Below are 11,408 nucleotides of genomic sequence, written 5' to 3'. Positions count from 1 at the left end.
ATGGTGAGGCTGCCAGTTCGGACCACAAGGCGGCTGAAAAATATGTGCATGAATTCCAGGAGTACATAGAGGCTGAAGGACTGAAACCTGAACAAGTGTTCAATTGTGACGAAACAGGCCTCTTTTGGAAGAAAATGCCAAAGAGGACCTTCATTACACAAGAGGAAAAGGCAATGCCAGGACACAAGCCTATGAAAGACAGGCTGACGCTAATGTTCTGTGCTAATGCTAGTGGGGATTTCAAAGTGAAGCCATTACTAGTGTACCATTCTGAAAATCCCAGAGTGTTCAGGAAAAACAATGTTATGAAGAGTAAATTGTGTGTGTTTTGGAAATCTAATAGTAAGGCATGGGTCACGAGGGAAATTTTCGTCGAGTGGTTCAATGAAGTGTTTGGCCCTAGTGTGAAGGAGTATCTCCTGGAAAAGAAATTGGATCTCAAGTGCCTGCTAGTAATGGACAATGCACCTGCTCATCCTCCAAACTTGGATGACCTAATTTTCGAGGAGTTTGGGTTCATCACAGTAAAGTTCTTGCCCCCGAATACCACTCCTCTCCTCCAACCCATGGACCAGCAGGTTATTGCAAACTTTAAAAAACTCTACACAAAAGCAATGTTTCACAGGTGCTTGACTGTGACCACAGACACTCACTTGACCCTAAGGGAATTTTGGAGAGAACACTTCAGCATCCTCCACTGCATAACCCTTATAGGTATGGCTTGGGAGGGAGTGACTACCAGGACTTTGAACTCTGCCTGGAGAAAATTGTGGCCAGATTGTGTCGACAAGAGGGATTTTGAAGAATTTGGGACTGACCCTAATGAGCCTATGTCTGTTGTAAAATCAATTGTGGCACTGGGGAGTTCCATGGGGTTGGATGTGAGTTTGGAGGATGTGGAAGAATTGGTGGAAGACCACAATGAAGAGCTCACCACTGAGGAGCTGCAAGAGCTTCAGCAGGAAGAGCAACACATCGCAGCTCAGAATCTTGCTGCAGAGGAGGAGGAAGAGAGATGGAAGAAGGTGCCTTCTTCAGAAATTAAAGAGATTTTTACTATGTGGGGTAAGATGGAAAGCTTTATGGAGAAACATCACCCTAACAAGGTTGTTGCAAGCCAGGTTGGCAACATGTACAGTGACAAAGTCTTGGGCCATTTTAGGGAAGTGTTAAAGAGACGCCAGAAACAGAGCTCTCTCCACAGTTATTTTGTGAGACAGGACTCCAGTGACTCTCAAGGTGGTCCTAGTGGCATTAAGAAACAGAGAAGAGAAGCAACCCCAGAAAAGCAAATGGTACCTGAGGTGTTGATGGAAGGGGATTCCCCTTCCAAACTATAAACAATCCACTCTCTCTCCTCCTCCAGTCTCCCATACACTAAGAAGAATCTCCAATAAAGGTAAGTGTTATGCTGTTAATGTTTCATTCATCATTTCCCATTGTATTGTTTATGTACTACATGTATATTTCATGTTAAAAAAATTTTTGTTTTAATACTTCTGGGTGTCAGGAACGGATTAATTGTATTTACATTATTTCTTATGGGGAAAATTGATTCGTAAATCGTAAATTTCGTTTATAGTAATGGCTCCAGGAACGATTAATTACGAACAACGAGGGACCACTGTATGCAGGGGTCGTGTCACAGCTCCTGGCCCTGCCTCTTCACAGGTTTCTACTAAGTCCTCTCTCTCCCTGCTCCATGAGCTTTATCATACCTCGTCTTAAAGCTATGTATGGTTCCAACCTGCACTACATCACTTGCTAGACTGTTCCACGGCCTGACAACTATATAACTGAAGAAATACTTCCTAACATCCCTTTGACTCATCTGAGTCTTCAACTTCCAATTGTGACTCCTTGATGCTGTGTCTCTGGAACTTCATATCTTTGTCCACCTAGACAATTCCTCTCAGTATTTTATATGTCGTTATCATGTCTCCCCTAACGCTCCTGTCCTCTAGTGTCGTCAGGCCAATTTCCCTCAACCTTTCTTCGCAGAACATTCCCCTTACCTCTGGAACTAGTCTTGTTGCAAACCTTTGCACTTTCTCTAATTTCTTGACGTGCTTGACCAGGTGTGGGTTCCAAAGTGGTGCTGCATACTCCTGTATGGGACTGACGTACACAGTGTACAGTGTCTTGAACGATTAGTTACTGAGGTATCGGAATGTACATTTGCCAGGTGCCCGTGTGCTGCAGCAGTTACCTGGTTGATGTGCTGCAGCAGTTACCTGGTTGATGTGCTGCAGCAGTTACCTGGTTGTTGTGCTACAGCAGTTATCTGGTTGATGTGCTGCAGCAGTTATCTGGTTGTTGTGCTGCAGCAGTTATCTGGTTGATGTGCTACAGCAGTTACCTGGTTGATGTGCTGCAGCAGTTACCTGGTTGATGTGCTGCAGCAGTTACCTGGTTGTTGTGCTACAGCAGTTACCTGGTTGATGTGCTGCAGCAGTTACCTGGTTGTTGTGCTGCAGCAGTTATCTGGTTGATGTGCTGCAGCAGTTACCTGGTTGATGTGCTGCAGCAGTTACCTGGTTGTTGTGCTACAGCAGTTACCTGGTTGATGTGCTGCAGCAGTTACCTGGTTGTTGTGCTGCAGCAGTTATCTGGTTGATGTGCTGCAGCAGTTATCTGGTTGATGTGCTGCAGCAGTTACCTGGTTGATGTGCTGCAGCAGTTACCTGGTTGATGTGCTGCAGCAGTTACCTGGTTGATGTGCTGCAGCAGTTACCTGGTTGTTGTGCTACAGCAGTTACCTGGTTGTTGTGCTGCAGCAGTTACCTGGTTGATGTGCTGCAGCAGTTATCTGGTTGATGTGCTGCAGCAGTTATCTGGTTGTTGTGCTACAGCAGTTACCTGGTTGATGTGCTGCAGCACTTATCTGGTTGATGTGCTGCAGCACTTATCTGGTTGATGTGCTGCAGCAGTTATCTGGTTGATGTGCTGCAGCAGTTATCTGGTTGTTGTGCTACAGCAGTTACCTGGTTGATGTGCTGCAGCACTTATCTGGTTGATGTGCTGCAGCACTTATCTGGTTGATGTGCTGCAGCAGTTATCTGGTTGATGTGCTGCAGCACTTATCTGGTTGATGTGCTACAGCAGTTACCTGGTTGATGTGCTGCAGCAGTTACCTGGTTGATGTGCTGCAGCAGTTACCTGGTTGATGTGCTGCAGCAGTTATCTGGTTGATGTGCTGCAGCAGTTACCTGGTTGATGTGCTGCAGCAGTTATCTGGTTGATGTGCTGCAGCAGTTACCTGGTTGATGTGCTGCAGCAGTTACCTGGTTGATGTGCTGCAGCAGTTACCTGGTTGATGTGCTGCAGCAGTTATCTGGTTGATGTGCTGCAGCAGTTACCTGGTTGATGTGCTGCAGCAGTTATCTGGTTGATGTGCTGCAGCAGTTACCTGGTTGATGTGCTGCAGCAGTTATCTGGGTGATGTGAGCCTCAGGAGATGTGCTCGGTATTTAGCCACTTGTCATTATTATAATCATCATTATCCACAACTTCACTCTTGTCATCAACAACATTCATTACTCTTCTCTAACTCTGCTTCAACTTTCCATAATTTCCTCCTCCCACTTTTGGTGACAGTTTTACATTCGTTACATCAACACTGTTTTCTTTACTTTCTATCAATCACTTCACAATCTTCATTGCATCAATCATCATTCTTTACCAAATGAGAATTTAGTTTCTGTTTCTCCTCTCTAAGAGCTAGAACATCCTTCACAAAACCTAACTTTGCTTCTAGAACTCTACTATGCTCCCTACAGCTTTTGTGTATCACATGCTCTTGCGCTACCATCCACAGGGAGGATATGGGGAGCACAATAAACTAGTCACTACCGTCCACAGGGTGGATATGGGGAGCACAATAAACTAGTCACTACCGTCCACAGGGTGGATATGGGGAGCACAATAAACTAGCTACTACCTTCCACAGGGTGGATATGGGGAGCACAATAAACTAGCCACTACCTTCCACAGGGTGGATATGGGGAGCACAATAAACTAGCTACTACCGTCCACAGGGTACATATAGGGAGCACAATAAACTAGCCACTACCATCCACAGGATGGATATGGGGAGCACAATAAACTAGCCACTACCGTCCACAGGGTGGATATGGGGAGCACAATAAACTAGCCACTACCGTCCACAGGGTGGATATGGGGAGCACAATAAACTAGCCACTACCATCCACAGGGTGGATATGGGGAGCACAATAAACTAGCCACTACCGTCCACAGGGTGGATATGGGGAGCACTATAAACTAGTCACTACCGTCCACAGGGTGGATATGGGGAGCACAATAAACTAGCCACTACCGTCCACAGGGTGGATATGGGGAGCACAATAAACTAGCCACTACCGTCCACAGGGTGGATATGGGGAGCACAATAAACTAGCCACTACCGTCCACAGGGTGGATATGGGGAGCACAATAAACTAGCCACTACCGTCCACAGGGTGGATATGGGGAGCACAATAAACTAGCTACGTCGGTGGTAAAATCTAAAAGTAAATCTAGGAATCTCCCTAGAGCTTATTACACAAATCATTGTTGTCAACGCTCACAACACTTACTTGAAATTCCTTGAGAAAATCCCACATATCCACCCAACCTGCCTTAACCACAGTGATTTTCGCTCATCATGAGGCGAACATGGGTTCGAGTCCTTGGCTGGTCGCAGTGTTATTGATCAATACCAGTTGTACGTGGTTACAATATATATATATATATATATATATATATATATATATATATATATATATATATATATATATATATATATATATATATATATATATATATATATACATATATATATTAAGAAAGTCACTACAACGGTATATATAAGTAAGTTAAAATTAGAAAGGAAGCAGAAGAATGACAGTAAACAAGAGATGTCAACAGAAAACTGACAATAAACAATCTGCATTTTCAGTTTTTTCATTGAAATTAAAACCTAACAAGTGGTAGAGTGAGAAACTAAACCTAACAAGTGGTAGAGTGAGAAACTAAACCTAACAAGTGGTACAGTGAGAAACTAAACCTAACAAGTGGTACAGTGAGAAACTAAACCGTTTAATAATCTCTTTTATAAACCTGGAGATCAATAATAAAGTTAATTAGAAGAAAAGTAACAGGAAGAATTAAAAGTAACAGGAAGAATTAAAAGTAACAGGAAGAATTAAAAGTAACAGGAAGAATTAAAAGTAACAGGAAGAATTAAAAGTAACAGGAAGAATTAAAAGTAACAGGAAGAATTAAAAGTAACGGGAAGAATTAAAAGTAACAGGAAGAATTAAAAGTAACAGGAAAAATTAAAAGTAACGGGAAGAATAAAAAGTAACAGGAAGAATTAAAAGTAACAGGAAAAATTAAAAGTAACAGGAAAATTAAAAGTAACAGGAAGAATTAAAAGTAACAGGAAGAATTAAAAGTAACAGGAAGAATTAAAAGTAACAGGAACAATTAAAAGTAACAGGAAGAATTAAAAGTAACAGGAAGAATTAAAAGTAACAGGAAGAATTAAAAGTAACAGGAAGAATTAAAAGTAACAGGAAGAATTAAAAGTAACAGGAAGAATTAAAAGTAACAGGAAGAATTAAAAGTAACAGGAAGAATTAAAAGTAACAGGAAGAATTAAAAGTAACAGGAAGAATTAAAAGTAACAGGAAGAATTAAAAGTAACAGGAAGAATTAAAAGTAACAGGAAGAATTAAAAGTAACAGGAAGAATTAAAAGTAACAGGAAGAATTAAAAGTAACAGGAAGAATTAAAAGTAACAGGAAGAATTAAAAGTAACAGGAAGAATTAAAAGAAACAGGAAGAATTAAAAGTTACAGGAAGAATTAAAAGTAACAGGAAGAATTAAAAGTAACAGGAACAATTAAGAAAAGAGATTTTTGTTAATCTAACAACTAGCATCATCTGCTAGTGTTGTTATTTTTGTTAATCTAACAACTAGCATCAACTGCTAGTGTTTCTACTTAGTAAAACTATTAATAACTAAGTCAACACAGGGAAGTAACAAACATGTTACTACATGTTCTTTAATAACAAGTTCTGTTTCTTGCCGAATATCACGAAGAATGTTGTTCATAGTCAACCAATGTCAACTTTCCTGTGTATCTCTTGATAATCTTGTAAACTTCCCAGGAGACGCTGTAAACTTCCCAGGAGAAGCTGTAAACTTCTCAGGAGGCGCTGTAAACTTCCCAGGAGAAGCTGTAAACTTCCCAGGAGGCGCTGTAAACTTCCCAGGAGGCGCTGTAAACTTCCCAGGAGGCGGTGTAAACTTCCCAGGAGGCGCTGTAAACTTCCCAGGAGACGCTGTAAACTTCCCAGGAGGCGCTGTAAACTTCCCAGGAGAAGCTGTAAACTTCCCAGGAGGCGCTGTAAACTTCCCAGGAGGCGCTGTAAACTTCCCAGGAGGTGCTGTAAACTTCCCAGGAGGCGCTGTAAACTTCCCAGGAGGCGCTGTAAACTTCCCAGGAGGCGCTGTAAACTTCCCAGGAGGCGCTGTAAACTTCCCAGGAGGCGCTGTAAACTTCCCAGGAGGCGCTGTAAACTTCCCAGGAGGTGCTGTAAACTTCCCAGGAGGCGCTATAAACTTCCCAGGAGGCGCTGTAAACTTCCCAGGAGGCGCTGTAAACTTCCCAGGAGGCGCTGTAAACTTCCCAGGAGGCGCTGTAAACTTCCCAGGAGGCGCTGTAAACTTCCCAGGAGGCGCTGTAAACTTCCCAGGAGGCGCTGTAAACTTCCCAGGAGGCGCTGTAAACTTCCCAGGAGGCGCTGTAAACTTCCCAGGAGGTGCTGTAAACTTCTCAGGAAGTGCTGTAAACTTCCCAGGAGGCGCTGTAAACTTCCCAGGAGGTGCCGTAAACTTCCCAGGAGGCGCTGTAAACTTCCCAGGAGGCGCTGTAAACTTCCCAGGAGGTGCTGTAAACTTCTCAGGAGGCGGTGTAAACTTCCCAGGAGGCGGTGTAAACTTCCCAGGAGGCGCTGTAAACTTCCCAGGAGGCGCTGTAAACTTCCCAGGAGGCGCTGTAAACTTCCCAGGAGGCGCTGTAAACTTCCCAGGAGGCGCTGTAAACTTCCAAGGAGGCGCTGTAAACTTCCCAGGAGGCGCTGTAAACTTCCCAGGAGGCGCTGTAAACTTCCCAGGAGGCGCTGTAAACTTCTCAGGAGGCGCTGTAAACTTCTCAGGAGGCGCTGTAAACTTCCCAGGAGGCGCTGTAAACTTATCAGGAGGCGCTGTAAACTTCCCAGGAGGCGCTGTAAACTTCCCAGGAGGCGCTGTAAACTTCTCAGGAGGCGCTGTAAACTTCCCAGGAGGCGCTGTAAACTTCCCAGGAGGCGCTGTAAACTTCCCAGGAGGCGCTGTAAACTTCCCAGGAGGCGCTGTAAACTTCCCAGGAGGCGCTGTAAACTTCTCAGGAGGTGCTGTAAACTTCCCAGGAGGCGCTGTAAACTTCTCAGGAGGCGCTGTAAACTTCTCAGGAGGCGCTGTAAACTTCCCAGGAGGCGCTGTAAACTTCTCAGGAGGCGCTGTAAACTTCTCAGGAGGCGCTGTAAACTTCCCAGGAGGCGCTGTAAACTTCCCAGGAGGCGCTGTAAACTTCCCAGGAGGCGCTGTAAACTTCTCAGGAGGCGCTGTAAACTTCCCAGGAGGCGCTGTAAACTTCTCAGGAGGCGCTGTAAACTTCCCAGGAGGCGCTGTAAACTTCCCAGGAGGCGGTGTAAACTTCTCAGGAGGCGAAGTAAACTTCCCAGGAGGCGCTGTAAACTTCTCAGGAGGCGCTGTAAACTTCCCAGGAGGCGCTGTAAACTTCCCAGTAGGCGGTGTAAACTTCTCAGGAGGCGCTGTAAACTTCCCAGGAGGCGCTGTAAACTTCTCAGGAGGCGCTGAAAACTTCCCAGGAGGCGCTGTAAACTTCCCAGGAGGCGCTGTAAACTTCTCAGGAGGCGCTGTAAACTTCTCAGGAGGCGCTGTAAACTTCTCAGGAGGCGCTGTAAACTTCCCAGGAGGCGCTGTAAACTTCTCAGGAGGCGCTGTAAACTTCTCAGGAGGCGCTGTAAACTTCCCAGGAGGCGCTGTAAACTTCTCAGGAGGCGCTGTAAACTTCCCAGGAGGCGCTGTAAACTTCCCAGGAGGCGCTGTAAACTTCCCAGGAGGCGCTGAAAAACTTCCCAGGAGGCGCAGTAAACTCCCAGGAGGCGCTGTAAACTTCCCAGGAGGCGCTGTAAACTTCCCAGGAGGCGCTGTAAACTTCCCAGGAGACGCTGTAAACTTCCCAGGAGGCGCTGTAAACTTCCCAGGAGGCGCTGTAAACTTCCCAGGAGGCGCTGTAAAGTTCCCAGGAGGCGCTGTAAACTTCCCAGGAGGCGCTGTAAAGTTCCCAGGATGCGCTGTAAACTTCTCAGGAGGCGCTGTAAACTTCCCAGGAGGCGCTGTAAACTTCCCAGGAGGTGCTGTAAACTTCCCAGGAGGCGCTGTAAACTTCCCAGGAGGCGCTGTAAACTTCCCAGGAGGCGCTGTAAACTTCCCAGGAGGCTCTGTAAACTTCCCAGGAGGCGCTGCAAACTTCCCAGGAGGAGCTGTAAACTTCCCAGGAGGCGCTGTAAACTTCCCAGAAAGCGCTGTAAACTTCCTAGGAGGCGCTGTAAACTTCCCAGGAGGCGCTGTAAACTTCCCAGGAGGCGGTGTAAACTTCCCAGGAGGCGGTGTAAACTTCTCAGGAGGCGCTGTAAACTTCCCAGGAGGCGCTGTAAACTTCCCAGGAGGCGCTGTAAACTTCTCAGGAGGCGCTGTAAACTTCCCAGGAGGCGCTGTAAACTTCCCAGGAGGCGCTGTAAACTTCCCAGGAGGCGCTGCAAACTTCCCAGGAGGCGCTGTAAACTTCCCAGGAGGCGCTGTAAACTTCCCAGCAGGCTCTGTAAACTTCCCAGGAGGCGCTGCAAACTTCCCAGGAGGAGCTGTAAACTTCCCAGGAGGCGCTGTAAACTTCCCAGAAAGCGCTGTAAACTTCCTAGGAGGCGCTGTAAACTTCCCAGGAGGCGCTGTAAACTTCCCAGGAGGCGGTGTAAACTTCCCAGGAGGCGGTGTAAACTTCTCAAGAGGCGCTGTAAACTTCCCAGGAGGCGCTGTAAACTTCTCAGGAGGCGCTGTAAACTTCTCAGGAGGCGCTGTAAACTTCCCAGGAGGCGCTGTAAACTTCTCAGGAGGCGCTGTAAACTTCCCAGGAGGCGGTGTAAACTTCCCAGGAGGCGCTGTAAACTTCCCAGGAGGCGCTGTAAACTTCCCAGGAGGCGCTGTAAACTTCCCAGGAGGCGCTGTAAACTTCTCAGGAGGCGCTGTAAACTTCCCAGGAGGCACTGTAAACTTCTCAGGAGGCGCTGTAAACTTCTCAGGAGGCGCTGTAAACTTCCCAGGAGGCACTGTAAACTTCCCAGTAGGCGCTGTAAACTTCTCAGGAGGCGCTGTAAACTTCCCAGGAGGCGCTGTAAACTTCCCAGGAGGCGCTTTAAACTTCCCAGGAGGCACTGTAAACTTCCCAGGAGGCGCTGTAAACTTCCCAGAAGGCGCTGTAAACTTCCCAGGAGGCGCTGTAAACTTCCCAGGAAGCGCTGTAAACTTCCTAGGAGGCGCTGTAAACTTACCAGGAGGCGCTGTAAACTTCCCAGGAGGCGCTGTAAACTTCCCAGAAGGCGCTGTAAACTTCCCAGGAGGCGCTGTAAACTTCCCAGGAGGCGCTGTAAACTTCCCAGGAGGCGCTGTAAACTTCTCAGGAGGCGCTGTAAACTTCCCAGGAGGCGCTGTAAACTTCCCAGGAGGCGCTGTAAACTTCCCAGGAGGCGCTGTAAACTTCCCAGGAGGCGCTGTAAACTTCCCAGGAGGCGCTGTAAACTTCTCAGGAGGCGCTGTAAACTTCCCAGGAGGCGCTGTAAACTTCCCACGAGGCGCTGTAAACTTCCCAGGAGGCGCTGTAAACTTCCCAGGAGGCGCTGTAAACTTCCCAGGAGGCGCTGTAAACTTCCCAGGAGGCGCTGTAAACTTCCCAGCAGGCTCTGTAAACTTCCCAGGAGGCGCTGCAAACTTCCCAGGAGGAGCTGTAAACTTCCCAGGAGGCGCTGTAAACTTCCCAGAAAGCGCTGTAAACTTCCTAGGAGGCGCTGTAAACTTCCCAGGAGGCGCTGTAAACTTCCCAGGAGGCGGTGTAAACTTCCCAGGAGGCGCTGTAAACTTCTCAGGAGGCGCTGTAAACTTCCCAGGAGGCGCTGTAAACTTCCCAGGAGGCGCTGTAAACTTCCCAGGAGGCGCTGTAAACTTCCCAGGAGGCGCTGTAAACTTATCAGGAGGCGCTGTAAACTTCTCAGGAGGCGCTGTAAACTTCTCAGGAGGCGCTGTAAACTTCTCAGGAGGCGCTGTAAACTTCCCAGGAGGCGCTGTAAACTTCTCAGGAGGCACTGTAAACTTCTCAGGAGGCGCTGTAAACTTCTCAGGAGGCGCTGTAAACTTCTCAGGAGGCGCTGTAAACTTCCCAGGAAGAGCTGTAAACTTCTCAGGAGGCGCTGTAAAGTTCCCAGGAGGCGCTGTAAACTTCCCAGGAGGCGCTGTAAACTTCTCAGGAGGCGCTGTAAACTTCCCAGGAGGTGCTGTAAACTTCCCAGGAGGCGCTGTAAACTTCCCAGAAGGCGGTGTAAACTTCCCAGGAGGCGCTGTAAACTTCTCAGGAGGCGCTGTAAACTTCCCAGGAGGCGCTGTAAATTTCTCAGGAGGCGCTGTAGACTTCCCAGGAGGCCCTCTAAACTTCCCAGGAGGCGCTGTAAACTTCTCAGGAGGCGCTGTAGACTTCCCAGGAGGCGCTGTAAACTTCTCAGGAGGCGCTGTAAACTTCTCAGGAGGCGCTGTAGACTTCCCAGGAGGCGCTATAGACTTCCCAGGAGGCGCTGTAAACTTCTCAGGAGGCGCTGTAAACTTCTCAGGAGGCGCTGTAAACTTCTCAGGAGGTGCTGTAAACTTCCCAGGAGGCGCTGTAAACTTCCCAGGAGGCACTGTAAACTTCTCAGGAGGCGCTGTAAACTTCCCAGGAAGCGCTGTAAACTTCTCATGAGGCGCTGTAAACTTCCCAGGAGGCGCTGTAAACTTCTCAGGAGGCGCTGTAAACTTCCCAGGAGGTGCTGTAAACTTTCCAGGAGGCGCTGTAAACTTTCCAGGAGGCGGTGTAAACTTCCCAGGAGGCGCTGTAAACTTCTCAGGAGGCGCTGTAAACTTCCCAGGAGGCGCTGTAAACTTCCCAGGAGGCGCTGTAAACTTCTCAGGAGGCGCTGTAAACTTCCCAGGAGGTGCTGTAAACTTCCCAGGAGGCGCTGTAAACTTCCCAGGAGGC

The 11,408-nt window shown here is 47.5% G+C and overlaps 1 protein-coding gene across 1 annotated transcript; it reads left to right on the top strand.

Moving 5' to 3' along the window:
- Positions 1-10,367: 10,367 nt before the first annotated feature.
- Positions 10,368-11,054, top strand: LOC138852213 (SUMO-interacting motif-containing protein 1-like; the record flags this gene model as incomplete). Its single annotated transcript, XM_070081927.1, has 2 exons — positions 10,368-10,671; positions 10,816-11,054. Coding segments are annotated over 2 exons (543 nt in total), but the record flags the coding sequence as incomplete, so codon positions are not given.
- Positions 11,055-11,408: the final 354 nt, after the last annotated feature.

Source organism: Cherax quadricarinatus, unplaced genomic scaffold (genome assembly GCF_038502225.1).
Source record: "Cherax quadricarinatus isolate ZL_2023a unplaced genomic scaffold, ASM3850222v1 Contig5118, whole genome shotgun sequence".
Classification (NCBI taxonomy): Eukaryota; Metazoa; Arthropoda; class Malacostraca; order Decapoda; family Parastacidae; genus Cherax; species Cherax quadricarinatus.
This window is presented reverse-complemented; position numbering and strand designations above follow the sequence as displayed.